The 23,072-nt window shown below is 51.4% G+C and overlaps 1 protein-coding gene across 2 annotated transcripts in view; it reads left to right on the plus strand.

Moving 5' to 3' along the window:
• The window catches only part of Tbc1d22b (TBC1 domain family member 22B), a 56,281-nt gene that overhangs the window by 15,258 nt on the left and 17,951 nt on the right, over positions 1 to 23,072 (plus strand). For both annotated transcript variants that reach the window (XM_052163588.1, XM_052163587.1), the window contains exons 3-8: positions 3,302 to 3,609; positions 5,766 to 5,945; positions 6,783 to 6,853; positions 8,036 to 8,164; positions 9,395 to 9,460; positions 13,397 to 13,511. In XM_052163588.1, the coding sequence (XP_052019548.1) occupies positions 3,302 to 3,609; positions 5,766 to 5,945; positions 6,783 to 6,853; positions 8,036 to 8,164; positions 9,395 to 9,460; positions 13,397 to 13,511 (869 nt within the window). The remainder of the gene's footprint in view (positions 1 to 3,301; positions 3,610 to 5,765; positions 5,946 to 6,782; positions 6,854 to 8,035; positions 8,165 to 9,394; positions 9,461 to 13,396; positions 13,512 to 23,072) is intronic.

A 23,072-nucleotide genomic window follows, 5' to 3' on the forward strand; every position in this document is an offset into this window, starting at 1 on the left:
CAGGTTTTTAAAAATTGATTTTGTATGTATGTGCACTTGCCTGAGTACCTGTATATGCACTGTATGCATCATATAGGTGCACACAAGGACACTGGATGCCCTGGAACTGGAGTCCCTGTAGTTGTGAGCCACCATGTGGGTGCTGGGAACTAAAACTCAGTTCCTCTACAAAAGCATGTGGGTTTTGGTTTGTTTGTTTGTTTGTTTTGAGATGGTTTCTTTTGGCAGCCCTGACTGTCCTGAAACTAGCTCAGTAGACCAGTCTGGCCTGGAACTCACAGAGATTCACCTGCCTCAGCTTCCCAAGTATTGGGATTAGAGGTGTCCACTACCCTCACAGGCCTAGCAAGTGTTCTTAACCTCTGAGTCCATGAAGGAACTGTTCTTGAGACAAGAGTCTTGTGTAGCCCACGCTGGTTGTGCAGGCTGATTCTTCCTGTCTCAGCCTTCCGAGGGCCGAGGTTATGGGCATGCACTGCCACTGCCCAGCGTCATGGAAACTTTTAAAAAGATTTTTATCTTATTTTTAATTGTGTGTGTGCACATGGTTGTGCATGTATATACATGTGTAAACACTCACAGGTGTGTGTGAGTACCCACACAGGCAGGAAGAGGGCGTTGGATCCCCTGGACCTTTGATGTGGTGAACTGCCAGCCATGGGTGAACTGAGGTTGTCTGCAAGAGCGGGGGTTACTCTTAGTCAAGCCATCTCTCCAGCCACGTGTCTTTTTTAATGAGACAGACAGACAGACAGACAGTATGAATGAAATAAATGAATTTTAAAGGAGGCACTTTTAGCAGCTGTCTATCTGCCTCCTGCTTCCCTTTGAATGTGACGTGCAGCGAAGTCCCTGGGGCTGTGGTGAATGACTGCATTTACCATAGACTAAGGGAGTCCGCCCAGCGGCCTGCACAGCAGTCTTCTCCAGTTAAGCATTGCAATCGAGTGTCACTACAGAGAAACATCCCATCACCCAGAGCCAGCTGCTGGGCGAGCCCTCTGGCTAGTTTTATAATTGCCCAATAGTCTCATAGTCAACAGGTAAATTCACTGTCCACACATTCTCCGGGCAGTGGGTACACTTCCGTTCAGATCCTTCTTCCCCTTACTGTGCCTATCGGCCACTGAGTCCCCCCTGTTCTGTATTGAGCGCAGATCTTCAGGAATATGACCATGTCCCAGACCGAGCAGCAGACTTCCGAATAGCTTTGTTTACATTAAAATGTAAAACCCAGGACACTTTCCCTGGTCCCTCCACAGAGTCACGTCAGACAGCTTCACACATACGAATGCATCAGCTCTGATTAATGGCTTACCTGTCTCACGCCTGTGCTGGCTTGGTATTAATAGTCTCGAACGTGGGGCACCGTGAGTGCAGCAGCAGACTGTTTTACAATCCCGGGTTGTTGCTGTAAAACATTTATTGCCCTTGTTTTACCACCTTTGTTTGGAGCTTTGATTGCTTTCTCTGCTCGCTCTAGACCATCATTAATTACCATGTGCTTAATCTCCATCGCTGCAGAAGCCTCCACACCTGGCCTTTAATTATCTAAACTGCACGAGGACACTAAGTCATCCTGTCCGTGGATACTGACTCCAATTTGCAAAATTATTACTATTAGTGGCAGTATTGCCTACAATCATTTTTATAGCTCAAATAAAACCAGTGTTATTGCTGGGCAGCCCGTCAGCCACTTGCTGGCACTATCGGCTTCTAATGGATTGTTTTCCAAACTGAGGCTGTGTGGTAGGTCCCACCTCCGAGTTACAGCACAGCGCACAGAAGCCAGGGGGGCTGGGTTTGCTTGCCTGTCTCTAAATTCCCCACTTGCCCTACCTCAGTTAACCATTGCCAGACGTTTTCCTAATATAATTCTCCATGTCGTCCTAAAGATACACACATCTCATGTCAACCAAAGCAGTTCTGTAAGGAGCAGCTGTTGCCATGACGTGTTGTCAGATTACACGTGGCAGCTCTTTCCTGTTCCGAGCAATAGAACCTACGGCCACTCCTTCCCACAGTGCCCTTCACTCAGTGGCAAATGTGTCACTTACTGTATTTTTATTTTTTATTTTTGAGAATTTTTACTGCCTCCTGGACTTTCTTTTTCTTTTTTTTTTTTTTTTGATTCATTTTCTGAAGATTTATTTTTCTATGTGTATGAGTGTTTACCTCCATGAGTAAATGTGCACCATATTTTTTGTGCTTGGTGGTTGGGGAGGCCAGAAGAGGGCAACCGAGCCTCTGAACTGGAGTCACAGCTGCTCGTGAGCCACTGTGTGGGTGCTGGGAACTGAACCGGGGTCCTCTGCAAGGGCAGCCAGCGCTCGGACCACCCAGCCATCTCTCCAGCCCCAAAGTTGTATTGTTTATTTTAAAATGTGTGTGTGTTTCTGTCTGTCTGTCTGTCTGTCTGTTGTATATGGTAGTGTCTGCTCATGAGTGCAGGTGCCTGAGGAGGTCAGAGGTGTTGGGTGCCCTGGTAGAAAACCTTAGAAATGGGGACTTTTTAGGCACAGCCTGCTCTGCTGTCTAGTGTAGCCCTGCCTGCTGCCAAGGGGGGAAGTGAAGGGGATTTTTTTTTTTACCCCTTTGTGGTCCAGTCCCCATGTGTCGTATACTGTAACTCTCCAGTGGCTGCTTCTCTCTGTGAATTCTGGAGTTAATTGTATTTTAAGAGGGAGGAAAAATGGCTGGGGAGAGAAGCTCTGAGCTCAGACATTTTTTTTTTCTCTAGGCCAGGAGAGTAAAAAAGAGGCGGCTTTTCATTTTGAGACTCAATGCCCCGTGTGTGGACAGTTGACGTTTCCCGGCCCCACAACAGCAGCTCCCATCCCACTCTGACGGCTACTCCAGCTTACACTGGCCTAGCAAGTCAACCTTGACACCTCGCGGTTAAGGCTTAGTTCTTGCTTATGCGCATCCAGCATGGCGTGGGGCAAGGGTGGAAGGCAGGCTGTGGTCCGCCTAGTCGCTCAGTGACTGAGGCAGAGGGAATCCCTGAACCTGGAACTGTGCAGGTCACGGCGAGCAGGATGGATCACGGGCAGCTACCGGCGTGGTGTGGCTCCCTCTCCTAGCTCAAACAGGTCAGGTGGCTTCATGAGTTCAAGAGAGCATGTGGGGGCTGAGAGCTCTCTGCTCACCTGTCTGGGAACTCCTTCCGGGCAGAGGCGGGGTGGTTTGCCCTGAAGATGCCAGGCATGTTGGGGGTTGTTAGTGATGATATCGTTCGACAGGTGCTATGAAGGTGGTCAGGTGTGTCACACCTGCTCAGCAATGCTCTCCTTTCTTAAAGCTTCATCAAAGAACGGTCGAAAGTCAACTCTGTTCCTCTGAAGAACAAGAAGGCCTCCAGTTTCCACGAGTTTGCCCGGAATACCAGTGACGCGTGGGACATTGGCGATGACGAGGAGGAGGACTTTTCCTCACCTCCTTTCCAAACTCTGAACTCGAAAGTGGCTTTGGCAACTGCAGCCCAAGTCCTGGAAAACCACAGCAAGCTGAGGGTAAAGCCGGAACGGTCGCAGTCGACAACATCAGACGTCCCTGCCAACTACAAGGTCATAAAGTCCAGCAGTGACGCCCAACTATCCCGAAACTCCAGTGAGTCCATCCTCCCCTCCGTGCCCTCTCAGCCAGAGATCCTGCTCAACCTCTCAGCGAGTGCGGCCAGAGATCCTGCTCAGATCTCCTATGGCACGATTAAAAAACAAAAAACAAAACCCCTCAAGCCAGAGGTCTGATGCCAGCACGCTGGCTGTCCCTCCCTTCCCGCCGGTTCTTCGCTGCCACTGTCCCCTGGTCCCTTTCCCTGCAGTGGCATCCACACATCTCACATGCTCTAGTCCTGGGCATTTACAAATACTAGTTGTGTTTAAAGGTGCCAGTGAATGAATTCACAAATGGTCCACCTCCTCAGTCCTGGGAATGGCCGCCCCCAAGGGTGCCTTTTTCCTGTTTCTGAGACGTAAACAGAGTGTGCTGAGGGACCAGGCCGTAGCTGCTGATGTCGGCCTGCCCGGCAGGTTTTGTTTTGTCTTGTTTTTCTAGTTTGGGAAGCTGGCCTCAGTTACTGCTGCGGGCGATGGTGGTTTTAGATGTCTGCGCACTTTCTGTGTTCAACTTTAAAGACCCAGGAGTGTTGCTTTATAAGGCTTTATGTAGCTAAGCAGGCTACTCCAACCTGGGCAGGGAAGTGCCCTCATCCTAGCTACAGTTATAAGGCTCACAGGTCATGGGCATAAAGGACAGAGGACGTCAAAGCCTCAGAGTGTCCTGCCTCAGGTTCCCTGAGTTTCTTTCACAGCCTCAGGCCTCGTACAAGGCCATGCAGTTTAGCGGTAGAGTCTTCACCAAAATCCTATTGTGTGCCCTTGCTGAGACAGGGCCCAGCTTGAAGCAGCAGTGCCAGTCTGAGACAGGCGTCCAGCCTTGATTGGCCAGGTGGATGAGTTTCTCAGTGTTAGGAAGGCCCCTGCTGTGATCCCTGCAGGCTGCCCTGTGTGGCTGCACCCCACCCCACCCCCGCATGTCCCCCTGTGGAGGTTCCCTCCGTGCACATCTGCCCACAAACAGCCGATGCTGGAGATGCCCGTCTGCCTAAGCTTTACCATGTGTGTTCTGCATTTCCTCGGTTGCAGTTGCCACCGCAGGTGTCCCAGCCAGGTGCCTTATGGCAGCTGTCGATGAGATCTGCAGTGCTGACTCCTTCCTAGTTAGTGTTCAGTGTTTTCACTTTAAGGTCCAGGTATTGAGGAAGGTGACCCGGCCCTAGGAGGGCAGTCTCTGAAACAGTTCTCTTTGTGGCACTTCATTCTGAAGGGTGCCAGAGTCAGACAGCCCGGAGGCCTCGCCTCCACTGCCCCAGATCCTCAGCCTCCCAGGCTGAGTGTGTTCTGCTCAGTAGTTAAAAATTCTTAGTAGGCCGGGCAGTGGTGGCGCACGCCTTTAATCCCAGCACTTGGCAGGCAGAGGCAGGCGGATTTCTGAGTTCGAGGCCAGCCTGGTCTACAGAGTGAGTTCCAGGACAGCCAGGACTACACAGAGAAACCCTGTCTCGGCAAAATCAAACCAAACAAAAAAATTCTTAGTAGGCGCCGTAAGGGATCATGGGAGAGCTCATGCACGTGGCTGCCCGGCTTCCTCTTCAAGGGCCAGCTGGTTTAGACCGTCTGCAGGGGACAGAGCCCCTTTGCTCCCGTTGCTCCCACGGCTTTGGTGGCAGTGGCAGAATTCAAAGCTGCTTCATTTGGGTGAGGAATGTGGAGGGCAGAGGGGCCAGCTAGTCAGCACGGGGTTGCCTGAAGCCAGAGCTTCCTACAGCCTTGAGGGGCTCCCATGGGCCGAGGGCAGGCTAGGGTTGTGCCTGGCTCAGACGGCAGCCGGTGTGCTTAGCCAGAGTGTGCAGGGTCACGGCTCAGCCTCTCATACACTCTGCTTTAGGCTGTGTGACTACCACACTCACCAGGTTAAGGTACCTTAAGATCCAGAGTAGGAGAGAAAGAGTTTCATCGTCCTTGGCGTCACCCTGTACATTCTTAGAAGTCACGGCAACATCTGGGGTCAGCTGGCCACAGCCATACATCCTCTGTGGTGCATGTGCAGTCTCGTGTGTGGGAGCAGAGCCCTGCGGGGCCTCATTCTCTCAGTGTTGCTGCCCCGCCCTGGAGAAGGCACCGTACTGCACAGCCTGAGCAGACCTTGGGGCATCTGCCTGTGACCTTCCTGTACAGTTCTTTCCCTTTGTCAAATCCCTTCAGGTGACACGTGCCTGAGGAACCCACTTCACAAACAGCAGTCTCTCCCTCTCCGGCCCATCATCCCCCTTGTCGCCCGGATCTCAGACCAGAATGCTTCTGGGGCTCCTCCGATGACAGTCCGGGAGAAAACCCGCCTGGAAAAGTTCCGCCAGCTGCTTTCCAGCCACAACACCGACTTAGGTGAGTGTGTTCACAGGGCCCTGGCGCAAGGCCGCACTGTGGTGACTGCTTCTCAGAGGTCCGACACGTCTACTGTCCTCCTTTTACTCTGTCAGCTCTGGTGCCAGTGCAGTGGTGCACAGTATTTAGGCAGAAGTCTGTTGTTGGGTTTAGAGACCAGGGTAAATAGGGCCTGCAGACTGTGGGGCGCCTGCTCCAACTCTGTCTCTAAGGCCTCCAGGAGTTCTCAGAAGTGCACACCTCGACACACCAGGTTTACTTACTGGGCCTGATAGGGCCTCCAAGGAATGAATCTCAACCAGGTCCTGTTGGAGGGAACACAGCGAGACTGAGCTGTAACAAGTTTATTGCAAGTGATCAGCCTTCTTATATGCTTATTGGAAACAATACAACGGCAGTTGCCAGGATGCAATGACGTTTGCAAGCTATGCAGGACACACGAGATTAATGTCTAAGACCAACTGTCCTGTCAAACTTGTGTATGCTTCACTGACTTCTAGGGAATGCAGAGAGACAGGGGCGGCCTGAGTGCTTCGCTGCTGGAGGGAGCGCCTCTGTTCCTCAGGAACTGAAAAGCACAGTACTCAGAGTCTCGGACTCTAACATGAAAAACCTATGACGTGCTCCTCTTGAGGCACTAGACCGGGACAACCCGAGATTCCTCACATACATCCACAGTGGGTGCCCTTGGCACTCTGCTGCTGGGGCTGTGGGAAGGAGCCTTTGCTGGCTCAGCTTAATGATTAGTGGTGGTGGCACTTAGTACTTGGTGGTAGGAGGCACCTGGCCAAGGTTGGTTTTAGGCCCTGATTCAGTGCGGTTGTCTTCTGTGTGTAGATGAACTGAGGAAGTGGAGCTGGCCAGGCGTTCCCAGGGAAGTCCGACCAGTGACCTGGAGACTGCTGTCGGTGAGTTCCGACCACCATGAAGAGAAGTGTGGGCCCCAGACAGCCGTCTGCTTGCCGAGGCTGGTCTGATGCCATAGACTCCTCTAGTCCCGCTGCCTGGCACAGCTGCCGGGCTGTGTCCAAAAAGACACGTCCTTGAGAGTTTATTCCCACGCTTGTAGGTACGTGTATTCCCACAGTCATGTGTGGAGAAGGCCAGGAACTGGCTCCTGTGGTCACAGTGTCACTCTCTTAGCTGTGGGGAGGGATCTAGCAGGACAGGGGGATCCTAGCGCTGGCTTTGAGCAAGCACTGTCACTCCTGACAGTGTGTTGAAAGAAATCTGTTTCCCACTGAGAAGAGTCAGGCTGTGGGCCTCTGAAGCAGGCTGCTCTCGCTTTCCCACACTCAGATCGTACGGCTCCTGCTCTGGGAGCCTTGTGTCTGAGCCTCTGAGCTCTGCTCATTTATCTAGTGAGGATTTTCAGAGGCCTGTTTACCAGCCCCGGGACAGGTGCTGTGTGTGTGCCTGTGCCCCAGATCAAACAACAACCCCCTCCCCATGCTCCCACGCCAGCTCTCCAGCCACCCACTGAGGAGCATGCTAGTAAACACGCCTTTGAGAGGAGGGGCACTTTGTCACTGTCCCCTACCTCTGGTCTCACAGCCAGTAGTCAGTGCCTTGGCTGCTCCTCATAAGTTCATATGCTGCTCAGAATACTTTCGGCAAGCAGAGAGGGAACAGCATACTCAGGAAGGAGAGCGGCATGCAGGCCTTTTGACTGCTAGGTCACAGGCTCCATTCAGCCTGCTGAGCTGATGTTCCCGGTGGTACCTGGAAGAGAATGTGTAATCCGTACCAGGAAGTGTCCCAGGAGGTCCCAGATCCTGGAAATTCCCTTGGAAGCTGTGACTCCCTCCTGCTGACATCTAGTTCCTGCTTGGTGGTATCAGCCCTGGGTGCTCCACAGGGTGCTCCACAGGGTGCTCCACAGGGTGCTCCACAGTGCAGGTGTGGGACCACAGCAGTCAGCAGGCCAGGAAAGCTGGCTTACCTCACCTGCCCTCCCGGGCCCTCTGTCTGGAAGAGGGCGACCCTCAAGTGGTGGGGAAATCCTGATTCTGTGCCCTGATGGTTCCCAAGCTCCTGCTCAGGCTGAAGTGAGGATGCACCCTCTAATGGGCACTGTCTTCTGACTCTAGGGCTATCTCCCGGCAAACACCGAGCGGCGGAAGTTGACCCTGCAGCGGAAGCGGGAGGAGTACTTTGGTTTCATTGAGCAGTATTATGACTCTCGGAACGAAGAGCACCACCAGGACACCTACAGGCAGGTATGACCTCTGTGGAGCTGTGCTCCTGGAGCCCTTTGGTGCAGCGCGACATCCTGTGTGGTTTGTGCCTCCCCTCCCTTCTCCCCTCCCTCTTCATTCAGCAGCTTTGACTTTGCATTTGAAAAAATAGAACTTACTGTGGATGTATGTGTGTATGCGTGTGTGTGTGTGTGTGTGTGTGCTCGCGCGCGCACATGCGCACGCGCGTGCGTTGTGCGCATGAGTGTGTGTGTGTATGTGTGGGTGTGTGCGCACATGCATGTGTCTATGTGTGAGTTCAGGCACCTGAGGGGTATTGGATCCTTGGAAATGGAGGAAGAGACTCTTGTGAGTTGTGCTTTGAGTCTGAAAACCAAACCCAGGTCTTCAGGAAGAATAGCCTATACTCTTAGCTGCTGAGCCAGCTCCTGATTTATTTTATCCCCCCCCCCCCCCACCGCCCCCAGGGTTTTAAATTCAGACTGGAACTCATTATGTAGTTCAGGCTGATTCTGAACTTGTCTCAGTTACCTGGTTGCTGGGGTTACAGGTGCTAGCAGTATCCTTAGATAGGTGTGGGTTTTAGCAGTGGTCAGTGGTATTGTTTCTCATGTTTCATGTGTGTATAAATCACCACAGATGCACAAGTGTACATACATGTACGCACTGCACACACTTCATGCATACATGTATATGCACATACATGCTATACACACTGTACATATATGTATGCATATACACATATATACATACACCCCTGCCCCCACCCACACCTTGAATTACCAATAGGTGCCGGTCTTGAGGTGAGGCTCACACTTCTAACTAACATGTTCCCTGGTAACAATGCTCTGTGGCCATAGGCCAACCTGTGAGGATTCTGCCTACAGTAAAGGCAGAAAGCAGAAAGTTTGGAAATGGTCAGTTCCCTCCCAACGACTGGAGCATCAGTGTGTGCCTATGGTAGCTACAGGGCCCATTCAGCACCACTGCCTGCAGAAATGTCGGCTGGCAGCCTCCCAGGAGGAGGAGAGCTACCTCAGGGGAGATTCCTGTCCGATTGATTAAGTGGCTTATTTGGGGGGTGTTTCCTCTCTGAGCTAACGTGGGTACATACTCTTCCTGGGCAGCTGTAGCTGGGCTTTGTCCATATTCTGCCTGTCTGGCCTTTTACAGCTAAGCTGGGCTCTACAAGTTTCTTTGAGTGTGCTTAGGCACTCTGGAGTTACGTCTGGGCTGTGGCCTCTTTTTCAGATTCACATTGACATTCCAAGGACGAACCCCCTCATTCCCTTGTTCCAGCAGCCGCTCGTGCAGGAGGTAAGTGGGCTCCCCAGTATCCGGTCCTTCTCCTGCCTGGGCCCAGTGGCACCTGTTGGGTGCCCCATGTCTGCAGGTGGCACTTTGGGACAGGGCATTTCCTCACGCTTTCTCCTCTGTTCTTCATAACAGCCTGGGTACCAAGAAGTGCTCTGCCTGAGGCTTGAGGCAGAAAGAATCCTATCTTAAACTTCCTGTTCCTGGGCTTCTTCTGCTTGTCAAAGCTGGGGTGGTGACTTCTAACTGTGATAAAATGCCTGTAGCATGAGTTTGCCCTGCTCTTTCTGGTTTTATGAACAGTGGGTAGTTGATAGTTCCTGGCTCAGTGCCTTATATGCATTTGAATGTGCTGTGAACACCAACCTTGGCCTGTTTCCAGAAACTTTTCCTTTTCCTACACTTAAATTTAGTGCCCATAAATAACAACCCCCTTCCCTGCCACCTCCTCTCTCTATTTTGCCTGTGGCTGTAACCACTCTAAATACCTCAGATAAGTAGGCTTATACAGTATTTGCCATTTTTGTGTCTGGCTTAATTCAGTGTCAGGAGTCCCTTCATTAATTTTTTTTTTTTAAGATTTTTTTTTTTTATGTGAGTACACTGTGGCTCTCTTCAGACACACCAGAAGAGGGCATCAGACCTCATTACAGATGGTTGTGAGCCACTGTGTGGTTCCTGGGAATTGAACTCAGGACCTCTGGGAGAGCAGACACTGCTCTTAACTGCTGAGCCATCTCTCCAGCCCCATTAAGATGTTTTTATTCCATTGATTTATTTATTTGTGGAGGGTGTGCCACGGTGTGTGTGTGGTCAGAGGACCTCCAGTAGGGTGAGGCTTTCCCCTTCCACCATGGGTCCTGTCATCAGTCTTGTCAAACAGGCACCGTTACCCACTGAGCCACGCCTCCCGCCTCCCCCTGTCCTTGACTTTGTAAATCCTCCATCGTCATTGCTGATATCCCTCCAAATGAAAACTGTGGCTGAGCGGGTTGCTTGTCCCTCCCGGCTATGGGGACTACGCTGTGGAGAGTGTGGTTGTGTAAATCCACTGTAGACCCTGCCTTCAGTTCTCTTGGAACTGAATCCAGGAGTGACGCTGGTGACGTTGTAGGACGTCGGGCTAGTGATGCCCGAGGAGGCTCCAGTAGCACGGTTAACGTGACTCAAACGAGGGACACTCGTGAGATGAGCAGCCTCCTGTGTGGCATGTCAGGGCTTGTGAAACTGTCTTTCAGTCCTCTCTACACTAGAGAGGGACAATGGGAAGAAGAAGACATTCTGTGGCTTTGGATAATATTCATAGATCCAGTTATGATTAGAGGTCTCCTGCTGGGATCTACCAGAACTTTAAAAGCCAACGGGAAGATTGTGTTGGTGACACTGTCATCCCACCCCCATGGAAAGTTGAGAGCGCATTCCTTCCCTTCCTCCCACCCAGCCCCGCCTTCTCCCCCCTCCACCTTACCTTGCTCAGACCCTCGCCTTCCTCCTGCACCCGCTCTCATCAGGCGGCTCCGATTAGATTAGCGGAGCCTGGACACAGAGATGGGAACACACACTTTATTCTCTTGGCCGTTGTCTTAAGCAAATGGACGCAGAGGACTAACCTACCAAGCCCAGTACTGCAGGGCTTGCAGAGGTCTAACACACCAGCACCACCACCACTGAATGGCTTGCAGACCTGACAGACACAGGCTGGAGTGTTACCTGTAGTGGAGGAGGCGGGCGTGGGAAACCCTTCAGGTTTATCCCGGTGTCCCCACAGGGCGGTTATCACAGACTCTTCCCATAGAGCGGAGCCTGTGTTCTCCCTGGCAGCCTGGCTGCTTGTCTTCATTTTGCCAATGTCTGCCGCCTTTCGAGCCCGGCACGTGTGTGTCTGCTTCACTCGTCGCTGTGGAAGAGGCTCCTGGCTCCCTGCTCCCTGCTCCGTGCAGCTGGCCTTGTAAAAGGCAGTCCCCCAGGGCTGAGACCCCGGAGTAGCGGGTGCCTCGTGAGTCCTTCCGAAAGGCCAGTCTGGAGACAGTTGTTTGTTTTTTATGTCGCTACAATCAACCTCAGGGCCTTGTGCACGCTAGGCAAGTGTTTCACACCAAGTAAAAGAGATTTGAGAAAACTGGGAATTCTTGTGATTTTTTTTCCCCCCAGAATACAGCAGGTCTAGCCTTAGGCTACACTTTTGAGAAAGAAAGAGATTTTTTTTTAAGATTTTATTTATTGTATGTATATGAGTACACCATAGCTGTTCAGATGGTTGTGGGCCATCATGTGGTTGCTGGGAATTGAACTCAGAACTTCTGCTCACTCCAGCCCCGCTCGCTCAGGCCCCAAGATTTATTTATTGTTATATGTAAGTACACTGTATCTGTCTTCAGACACCCTAGAAGAGGGCATCAGATCTCATTATGGATGGTTGTGAGCCTCCATGTGGTTGCTGGGATTTGAACTCAGGACCTTCGGAAGAGCAGTCAGTGCTCTTAACCGCTGAGCCATCTGTTCGGCCCAGAAAGAGATCTTTTAGCAGAAGAGGACTCCCCTTAGAGCCTTTAGTAAAGCAAGCAACCCCACCTCCTCCAACCACAGAGGACAGCTCTGTTGGAAGCAGCGAGGCCAGCTCACTTCAGCGTGCTGCCCGCTCTCCCTGCCAGACTCTCTGAGAGGAGCTGACAGACAGCCTTCCTTCCTTCCGTGTGTCTTCCACTGTCCCTCCCCTAGAGAGCCATCTCCAAAATCTGTCTAACATTTCTGGTGTGCTGTGGAAGCCATCTGATACCTTGGCTTATCTGTCTGTTGTCACCATCATCTCTGCTGTCCCTCCTGTGTGTGTCATGGAGACGCCATTCTCCAGAAGCTCCAGGCCTGGGGGTCATGGCCACCGGGACAGAGCTAGTGAGCATGCCCTTGGGTCGAGAGAAGTCGAAGGGAGAACCCAGAAGGCCCAGTGACAGCAGAGCGGGCAGCTGCCAAATGGAAAGGGGCAGGACTCTGTTAAGGGACCATGTAAGGCCTCGGACTTCTTTTAATTGATACACAGAACCCTCAAAGGTTCTGTCCCAGGGGCCTGGGCTGCTTGGGCTCTCCGTCATAATCCCCGACTGCGGAAGCACTCAGGCCAGTGTCCTTTTACTTTTGTATATTGCATTTGTTTTGTGTGTGTGTGTGTGTGTGTGTGTGTGTGTGTGTGTGTGTGTAGCCAAGGACAGGCTGGCAGGCTGCACTGTGTCTAGCTGCTGCTCTCTCTCACCAGACTTTCCCCAGCAGATGTGCGTCTGCATCCTGACGCACAAAGGGACTTCCTACAAGAATAGATTGTCACCAGTCCTACTCAGGCTGAACCAATTAAAATCTTGATTTTTTTTTTTTTGTAGCTTTTATTTTAAGTGTATGAGTATTTTGCCTGAATGCATTCATGTGTACCATGTGACTTTCTGCTGCCCTTGGCAGTCAGAAGAGGGCGTGGGACTCCCTGGAGTTACTGACAGTTGTGGGCCACAGTGTGGGTGCTGGGATCTCGGCTACTGAGCCATTTCTCCAAACCCCAGAACGGAATCTTGACCTCTTCCCTTCTCAGTGGGGGAGAGTGGTGGTGAGTGGTGCTTCCTTTCTAAGTCCTGTAGTAACCAAGGACGATTTAGAAAAAGACACCAGAGCTGGCATCACTCCCAGAGAAACAGAAGCAGCTACGTTCATAATCCCTGTTACTTATCTGTTTCCTGTGTGATGTCATGGTCATTAGATACTAAAACAATAGAGGGGAAGACTGTTGAGCAGGGGTCTCCCGTGTTCCGAGCTCTCTGTATGTCTCTTTGACCCACAGCAGTTTTGAATTTTCCTAAAACTTTCCACTAATCCCAAGGTAAGTGGTAAGGTGGTAGAGTGGAGGAAGAAGTGTACCCCAAATTAACACACATACCCCTTTCCTTCTCATCTTCCTAGATCTTTGAACGAATTCTCTTTATCTGGGCCATCCGACACCCTGCCAGTGGGTATGTCCAGGGAATTAATGACCTGGTCACTCCATTCTTTGTCGTCTTCCTCTCGGAATATGTGGGTAAGAAGCTCCAGTACTATGTTGAACATACTGTCCCTTTCCTGTCCCATGTGTGACGCTGGCATCTGAGGTTCATACCCACATCCATACAGGATCTCAGGAGTAGGTGTGGGCTATACAGAGGATAGTGGGTGGACTGGGCCAAAAGGCGCTTTGGGACCCTGGCCTGTCCCCACTCTTCTGTTCTGACCCTGCTAGGCTCTTGTCATTGTTGAGAGTGACCTTTGAGAGTGGCTGGGGCTTCCCCATGGTCCAGCCTCTGCCTGCAGCCCAGGCAAGCAGAGTCTTGAAGGAGTCGAGGAGTTTGGTTTTCCTTGTGGGTTTCCTCAGTTGCTGTTTTTAGAGGGTCACTGGAAGACCTACCTGTGGCCAGTGCAGTTCCTATTGTCATGTGCATAGAAGCTTATGTAGGAATCCAATGTGAAGAGGCACCAGTTGGCACATATTTACAATACAAAGCAGGATTGTTAGTTCTAGCCTGGACTGCATAATGAAAACCTGTCTCAAAAGATCAAACACACAGACAAGTAAAAACTCCCAAACAGACAGAAAAGAACATTGGAAGGAACCCAGAAACCTGGCTGCACCCGAATTAAAGCTCTTTACCAGTTTTGTGTGGCTGGGGGTGGGGGGCAGTAGCTCTGTAAGGCAGATGTCTTAACCCACTTCACAGGTTACAAAATCCGAGGGTGGGTGACTTAATGAGTTCTCCAAACTCAAGGGCAGGTCTTCTGAGCCGAATACCTTTGGTCTTCATGCGACTTGGTAATGGCTGCACTTAGCGCCTTGTCCTTGGCTGTCTAATGCTCTGGCTGCAGAGTCCTCCGTGTCAGAGGGCAGTGCAGCAGCTCTCTGGCCCTTAATTATTTTTCTTTAAAACATTTTAAAACCGACTATATGTATGTGCATGTGCCAGCTTGTCTGTGTGTACCATGTGAATACAGATGCCCTCAAAGGCCAGGAAGAGGGCCACAGGCCCCGAGGTGCCAGAGCTACTGGTGCTCCTCAGGTGCCCGGTGGGGTGTTGGCCCTGGTCCTCTGTAAGAGCAGTGAGTGTTCCTGGCCACTGAGCCATCTGGCCACCCAGTTGTTTATCTTCTGCTTTAAATATCTACCTCTCTTTTTTCAAAAATGTCTTTATCTTCAGTATATAGGTCTTTGTCTTGCCTACATATCTATCAATGCAACATGTGTGTACCTGGGACCTGTGGAGCCCAGAGCAGGGTGTTAGAGCTCCTGGAACAGTGTGGGTGCTGGGCCCTCTGGAAGAACACACATGCACACACACACACACACACTCACACACACTCACACATACACAGATTTATTAATAATCCATTTTCTTGGATGTCAGGAATTGAGATTTAAAATTTTTATTCCAGTTAACAGGCAGATTATTTTAACACCATATATAAACTTCACACATTCTTTATCTTTCTCTGTACCTCTTTTTAAAAAAGACTTGTGTGTGTGTGTGTGTGTGTGTGTGTGTGTGTGAGAGAGAGAGAGAGAGAGAGAGAGAGAGAGAGAGAGGAGTGGGACTTGGTTTTCATCTACTACTCTGTGTGCCTCAGGGCTAGAACTCAGATCACCAAACTTGGTGACAGTCGCTTTTGCTACTGAGCCATGTCATTGGCCCTCTCCAACTTTCATAACTTAGCCAATTAGCACCCAAGCTTGCTTTGTGCTCTGTCACGTTTGCTGTGCAAGAGTTGAAAACAGCAAACTCAGCACTGGATCCTTTTGGAGTTGGTAGAGAAACTGTCCACAGCTAGCCGTGCTCTAAGCTGTGCCTCTACTGAGGAAGCCAGCTGCTTCTGTGAAACGGGGTTCTTTGAAGCTGTGCCGGGTGAGCCAGGCCCAGCGCATAGTCCTGGAGGGCCGCCCCTGAGGCTGTGTGCGCCCGAGACTCTTGCCAGGAGCTTTGGGTCCTGCACAGTACTGCCAGACTAATCCTGAACGGAGTAAGGATGCATCAGCTCCGTGGATGTGTGTCGAGAAAGTCCTGTGGAATAGCAGGTTTGAGACACATCCTATTATTTAAAATTCCTTTGAATTATTTATTTTGTAAGTCTGTGTGTGCATACCACAAGTGTGTGGAGGTGAGAGGATAGCTTATGGAGGTCAGTTCTCTCCTTCTACCATCCTGGGATCGAACTTATGTTGTCAGGGTCAGCAGCAAGAGCTCTCTACCTACTGAGTCATCTTGCTAGCCCAACATGGCCTGTCTTTAGAAGCAGCTTTTTTTCAGCAAAATAAACTGTTACACAGTAACTTTAGTTCTTTTCCTCCACTTGAAGCAGGGCAGGGGAATTCCATGGGGCATTTTACTTAGAGGCAGGCGTGTTAACTACGGCTTGCAGGAGTCCCTCTCAGACCTCTTGACTCCTGCCGGTCCCGTAAGACCATCTCTCCCTGGATATGCAGACATGATCAGGCTTCGCGTCTCTCCACGTGACAGCGCTCTAAGACAGACAGAGGAGCCGCGTCTCCCACAGATGTGTAGTCCATGGCTCTAAAGCTGCTGCTCTCAGACCTGTCTCTCTTGTGTGGGTCTTTAGCATGTGGTTTCCTTCTCAGGACCAGGCAGATCTGTTTCCTTGTATCTGCACTCGACTGCAGGAGGAGGGAAGGCAGAAAGGCATGTGTCTTTTTTGTCTTTTTCTCTTCCGTGCATGTGTGCGTGCGTGCGTGCGTGCGTGCGTGCGTGCGTGTGTGTGTGTGTGTGTGTGTGTGTGTGCGTGTGTTTGCCTGTCATGTGTGTGGGTGTGCACTTGCATGTGGAGTCCTAGGCTAATGCTGAGGATCATTCTTGCTATTGCACCTCACTGAACAGGGTAGAGTCTCTTCAGACCTGGGCTCACTAATGCGGCTGGTCTCCTTAGCCAGGTCTCTAGGACTCTGTCTCCACCATCGGAGGCTGGGATACAGGTGAGTGGCTGCGACCACCCAGTATTTTCATGGGTTCTGGGGATCCGAACTCTGATCCTCACATTGTATCCCAGCCCTGTGCACACTCCTTCTGTTTAAAGCTGTTCCCGAGGCTGTGTGTGATTGGCGGTCTCTCGTCAGAACCTTCCTTAGGCGTGTTGTAACGGGACCAGCCACAGTGCCTGGGCTCAGCAGTGCTGAGCCCTCAGATCCTCCCTCTTTGTCACTCTCCTGTGTCCAGGCGATTACAGTCGAAAGGCTCTGGTGAGTTCAGGGCCATGGACAGACCCTCTGTCCCTGAGCCCCATCAGCAGCCCTGTGACTGTCTCCCAGATCTCATCCTTCCCGCCATTCCCGGAGACTGGGAGACTGATGTAGGTGAGCCTGGAGAGCCGGGCTGGCGTTTCTCTCACTGTCTACCTCACCCCGCTACTCACTCGAGGTTTGGGCCATGTGGTTCCTGCCCAGAGACCCTTTCTGTAGCGTCTATCAGCTGCCTGCCTGCTCTAGATTCTCCAGCTTGATGGGCGAGGCTCTGCGAGTTCCGCTCCTTGCCTCACTCCCTAACCTCAGCTGTTGCAATTTTTAATATTTTAAATGAAATACTAAAATTTAATAATTTACTTAAATTATACATCATTAAAATAAAATTAATGTCATTACTATCTATTATTAAATTTATTAAAAATAAAAATGAAATGATATCTTATTAAAATAATTAATAATTTAATAATTAAAATAAGATAAAAATTTAATATTTGTGCATATGTGTGCACACCTGAGTGTGTGTATGTATGTATGCATGCTTGTATTGAGTATATTTGTGTGTGCACTTACATGCATCTGTGTGTTTGTACATGAGTGTGTGTGTGTGTCCGTCCGTGTCTGTGTGTGTCCGTGTCTGTGTGTGTGCATGTATTTGTGTGTTTGTACATGAGTGTGTGTGTGTGTGTCCGTGTCTGTGTGTGTGCATGCATCTGTGTGTTTGTACGTGAGTGTGTGTGTGTGTGTCTCTGTCTGTGTGTGTATGGGGCAGAGGACAGTTTGCAGAAGTCAATTATCTCTTTGCACCACGTGGATTCCAAGAATCAAATCAACTTCTGGTCGTCATGCTTGGAGGCAGGTACCCTTCCTGAGGGGCTATCTCAGGGCTCCTGGAATGAGTTTTAAGCCCAAAGCCTCATGAGGCCCTATCTCCCATCCCGAGCAATCCTTCCCGGGGAGCCTTTCTCGTAGAAGCCCTCTCTGAGCCCCAGGCAGACCGCCCACGCCATCCTCCTGGAACTTAGCTGTCCCTTAGCAGAGCTACTTTCCCTGGCGACAGCAGATCCCTTGCCGCTGCTTCCCTCTCGGTCCTCCAGGGACTCCCACGCTGAGGCCAGAGGCTGTCTGAAGGTTCCCCCTCCTCCCAGGCCCTTGTAGTGCGTCACACATACATAGAAGAATGAGACCCCTGTCCCATGATTTGGGCACAGGATGCTTGGAAGCTGATGGGGCCGTGCTGGGCGTGGCCACTGGGGAGCAGTGATGTCATGCCCAGTGTCAGGTCATCTCTGAAGTCAAGAGATGTAAACTGAGGGACTGGGGAGGGAGGCTTGAAAAAACAGGCAAAACACCCTGCCTTCCATGCTCAGACATTTAAAACTCATACCCGACACCAACAAGACAGAACAAGATATCCTCAGACAGAAGCTGGAAGCAACTGACTAGCCTCACAGCCTTTGTCCCGTGGGCAGCCAGCCGCAAAGGGAGCACGCTACCGTGCCTGAACCACGGGAAAGCTGTGGCTTCAGTACATTCACAGGGAGCCCAAGGTGAGCAAGGCCTGTCTGTAGCCCAGAACTCGGGACCCAGGGCTCCTGTGGTATCTGCCTGGGAGTAGATGAGGGAGCTCTCCTGACTGGGAGTGGGTAAGGAGGAAGTGCCCCTCCCCTTCCTGGACACCCCAGCTTCTCCATTGTTGTTAACCACAGATGTGGGGATAGGATAGGATAGGATAGGATAGGATAGCTGTGTGTCAGTGCAGTTGGCTGTGCCGACTTTACACCTTCAGAACAGCCCTCCTCATAGTGCCTGAAAGCATGGTGGGTGGGCTTCCGCAGTCCTTCTCTGAAGCGCCCCCCCATTCCCCACCCCCCCACCCCCACCCCAGCGCACCCCTTTGCCATGTGGCTGCTTGTCAGACTCCGCCGCGAACAGAACAGCTCTCTCCTCTTCATAGCCTTTCTCAGGGAAGCTCCCGGGACTTTGGTCTGCCACTCCTGTTTTCCTCTTAGATGCTAATAAAAGTGGCCTAGGGTGAAAACAACATATGTATTTATGTACGTGGTTGGGAGGAACAGATGCTGAAATTGGAAGGGGTGGGAAAGTACGTATTCGTTTTCGTGAAGTGTTGGCATAGTCTGTTTTCGTTGTGATGACAGAATGCTCACGGCTGGGTACATTCAGAGGCCAGATGGCCTGGTGCTTCATAAGTAAAGTTACTTTGTTCCCATGGCTCCTGAGTCCAGACTGCCCGACACCATTGTCTCCGGGAAGACAGTGGTGAAGAGCTGGTGAAAGCAGGGTCTGCCTTGCTACAGTGTTTCGAGGTGCCCAGGCAGAAAGGATGCTGTGGTCTGTGGAGGCATCCAGACAGGACGCTAGATCTTTCTGTGGAGAAGCACGCACTCCCTGACCACTGTTAGCTGCCACTTCTGAGCAGTGCTGCCCTGAGCTCCGGCCTGAGCTTTGCCTTCCAAAGTACAGCAAGCTCTGCGCTCAGAGCAAATGAGAAAGAGGCTGGTGTGGCCGGCTGTGCTGGCCGGGCTCTGTGGATGGCAGGCCCGTGCATATGTAGAAAGCAGAGGACGGCTCCTGAGAGTCGGTTGTCTCCCTCTGTATGCCAGGGATTGAACTCAGGTCCTCGGGCTTGACCATCGGTCAGGACCATCCAGCGCCTTACCTGCTGGTCTGCTGTCTCACTGCCTTTGCTATTATTTGTTTTTTAAATCTTTTTTTGAATCAGGGTCTCACTGTGTCCTTTGGCCATCCTAGAGCTCACTATGTAGACCAGGCTGGCCCAGAACTCAAAGGTCCACTCTCCCGTGCCTTCCAAACGCTGAAGCTAAAGGCACACACACACTGTTGAGCGGGAGGTGGGTTCTGAGTAGAGCAGTGGGGAGATTCCGAGCAGAGTCCTGAGGAAGAGGAGTCGTGCTGGCCCCACATCCTCAGTGCCATGGACGCTGCTTCCCACCCCCACCAGTGTGGCTGATGCTCCCCCTCATATGGCCAATTCTGAGGAAGCGCCTCCTCTGTTTCCCCTCTGACTCTGTCTGTGTGTCCTGCCCCACCCTGGCTGGTTGGTGTGAGAAGAGATGGAACTGGAAGGCCTTCCACAGCAATGGCAGGCTCTGTGCTGCCTCAAGACGCCCGCCCTGCGTTTCCTGTTTATGCTCTTCTTTCATTTCATTGTTTTTAGTGTGTGTGTGTGTGAGAGAGAGAGACAGACAGACAGACAGACAGACACCAACTGGAGGTGTTCCTAACCCGTTTCAAGTGTCTGGGGATCATCTCAGCTCCCAGGCCTACACACACACCAAGCGCCTCTGTAGGCCGGGCATCTCGCTGGCCCTTTTCTTTGCTTGTTTAAATGTGAACTTTGAGTTCTTTTACACATGTGGATGCATCCCCCTGTCACCTGGGCCCCACATACCTAGCACTACAGGAGAACTCAGAGCGTCTCCAGCCCACCCCCCCCAAAAAACCCTTATGCTCCCTTCAGGGCCCCACTCTGTCCCCTCTCTCCCCTACAAGGGCTGCATCTACACTGAGTTATTTTTTGTTTGTTTCTTTTAAAAGCTTTAATTTTTGTGGGCAGTGGTGGCACATGCCTTTAGTCCCAACAGGAGGCAGAAGCAAGCAAATCTCTGTAAGTTCCAGGCCAGTCTGGAATTTACAGGCAAGTCCAAGATAGCCAGGGCTACACACAGAGGACCCCTATCTTGAAAAACAAACAAGCAAACAAAGCTTCATTTTTACTTGGTCTAAGTCTTGGATGGGGCTCCAGGGTGGTCCAAGGCTGCCTTGAGAGGTCCTGAGGCCGGCTGGTGCAGAGCAAAGCAGGGGACATCTCGGAAGGCCAGGAGATGAGCTCGAATGCTTCAGAGGGGGGTTGTTAGAGGAGGTACTCCCCAGAGATGGCTGGGGCTCCGGCGAGCGCTCGCTGCCCTTTCCCGGTTAGATGCTGGTTAGGTGCTTGCCCATTTCGATGAGCTTCACCCCATCTAGGAAGTGGTTTCTAAGGAGAGATGATGGTCAGTTTGGGCAGAGCGCAGCGAGTGAAGATCTGAGAGGGCCTGGGTTCTTCTCCAATGTTAAGACAGCTTCCATGGTCTCCTGGGTCTTACCCACTCTTCCCGAGATGCTTCTCCCTATCCTGGAAGAATGCGCAGCCTCCATTCTTGCCACTCAAGATGCTTGGCCCTGTCGGGCTTCTCAGCTATTCGGAAGCCGAGTGGCCCAACCCTCCTGAGCCACATCATCCCTGCCAAGATAGCTTAGAGAGGGGTGTGCAGGAGAGCTGCAGGCATAGGCGCAGGCAGGCCAGGGGGTTCACTGCCCGTGGAATAATTCTGAGGAATCGGGGAGATCACGGCTGACCAGCAACATGGAGCTAACTCCAAAGAGACCAAAGAGATGGTGCTGGCTGGTCCCAGACGCCGTGGCTGCCGAGACTGGAAGGTGGCGGGCAGCTGATGGAGTGCCCAGGTGTGTTCTGTCCAAACACTGTGGAAGCAAGGCAGAGACTCACAGGGCCTCAGGGCCCTGCTCCATGCTGGACTCATCCGCCTGGGCTTGGGCTTCTGACAGGTGCCCCCTTGGGGCCGAGCTTGTCCTTTAAGCTGCCTCCTGGAAGCGGCCGCCTCAGGTGTGACAGGCAGGCAGGGAGCTTGTGAGGTCCTCCCAACGCCCCCTGTATGTAAAGACAGCTGGAGCTCAGTGGCATCATTTCTGTGAGTGCTCCCCAGAGAGCCCACTGCCGGGTTTCCTGACACAAGGTGGGGCTTGTCCAGTCAGGGTGTATGAAACCTAGCCTTCTCTCCAAACAGTAAGCTGCCCGTCTCTGTGGCAACCGTTAGAAAGCCTCAGAAGGGCTGGGCAGGGGTGGTGCTTGCAGATGGGACTGTGAGGCCAGCCTAGGCTACAAATCAGTTTCAGGACAGCCAGGGCCACACAGAGAAACCTTGAAAAACCAAACCAAAAGAAAGAAAGGAAGGAAAGGAAGGAAGGAAGGAAGGAAGGAAGGAAGGAAGGAAAGGGGGAAGGGAAAAAGAAAAAGCCTTAGAAGGTTATGCTACCCTAAATCCCATGATCAAGGGTCCTCTGTCCAGTGCCAAACGCTGAACGAATAGTGATCTTTGCTAAATAGTAGCAATAGAACCTCAGGACAGTAGAGAGAACCTGGAGAACTGTTGGCTTTTTTTTTTAAGATTTAACTTTATTTGTAATTATGTATGTATGTGTGTATGTTTCCTAGTGTTTGTGTGTGCATATGAGTGTAGTTACCTGTGGATCCGAGAGGGGTGGATCCCATAGAGCTGGCGTTACAGACAGTTGTGAGCTGCCTGGCGTAGATACTGTGAACCAAACTCATGACCTCTGCGAGAATAGCATACACCCTTTGCCACTGAGTCATCTCTCCAGTACCCCAGCATTGGTGTGTGTGTGTGTGTGTGTGTGTGTGTGTGTGTGCGCGCGCGCGCGCGCGCGCGCGCATGTGCATGTAAGTCCCCATGGAGGCCAGAAAATGGCATTTGGTCTCCTGGAGCTGGGGTTGCAGGCAGTTGTGAGCTCTTCATGTGGGTGCTGGGGACCAATCCTAGGTCCTCTGCAAGAGCAGCTGGTGCTCTCCACCGCTGAGCATCTCTCCAGCCCAGGTGTAGGTTTCTACATTTAATTGCAACCAGGCTATTGTTATTCCTGGATGTCTGAGCTATCCCACCCTGCATAGCCAGACCTTCTGTGTCTTTCTGAGCCAAGAGTCAGCACTCCGACAGGCCCAGTGTGAAAGGACCTCTGTGGCCAGCAGGAAGTGTCCTGGAGAGCCCGAGATCAGCTTTCTCTGCCTACCTTTCAGAGAGCCAGTCTTCCTGTCAGGCTCTGGCTTCTGGCTGTAGCTATCTGGTCCCTCCACCTCTTATGCACGTGCTGAAGGTTTGTGTCCTCATGATCTTGTCTGTCGTCACCAAGTCCTGGCATGAGAATGTCAGGTGACTGACTCCAGAAGTGTTTATATAGCCCTCCAACCACCTGTAACTGGGCACGGGCAAGCCAGCAGTGTAGACCTGTAGTCTTCATTCCCTAGAGGCTTGAGGCAGGAGGATTATTTGAGTTTAGGAAGTCAAAGCCAACTTAGACAACATAGTGAGACTCTGTCTTGAAACAAAACCATTTTCTTATTTAGTTCTTTAAATATATAGTCATTTATTTTTTTCCCTAGTTTGTGTCTACTATATGAACATGTGTATATACTATATGTACATGTGTATATAGTATATGTACATGTGTGTAGTATATGTACATGTGTGTAGTATATGTACATGAGTGTATACTATATGCACATGTGCGTAGAGTATGTATGTGTGT

The sequence above is a fragment of the Apodemus sylvaticus genome, chromosome 19 (genome assembly GCF_947179515.1).
Source record: "Apodemus sylvaticus chromosome 19, mApoSyl1.1, whole genome shotgun sequence".
Taxonomy (NCBI): domain Eukaryota; kingdom Metazoa; phylum Chordata; class Mammalia; order Rodentia; family Muridae; genus Apodemus; species Apodemus sylvaticus.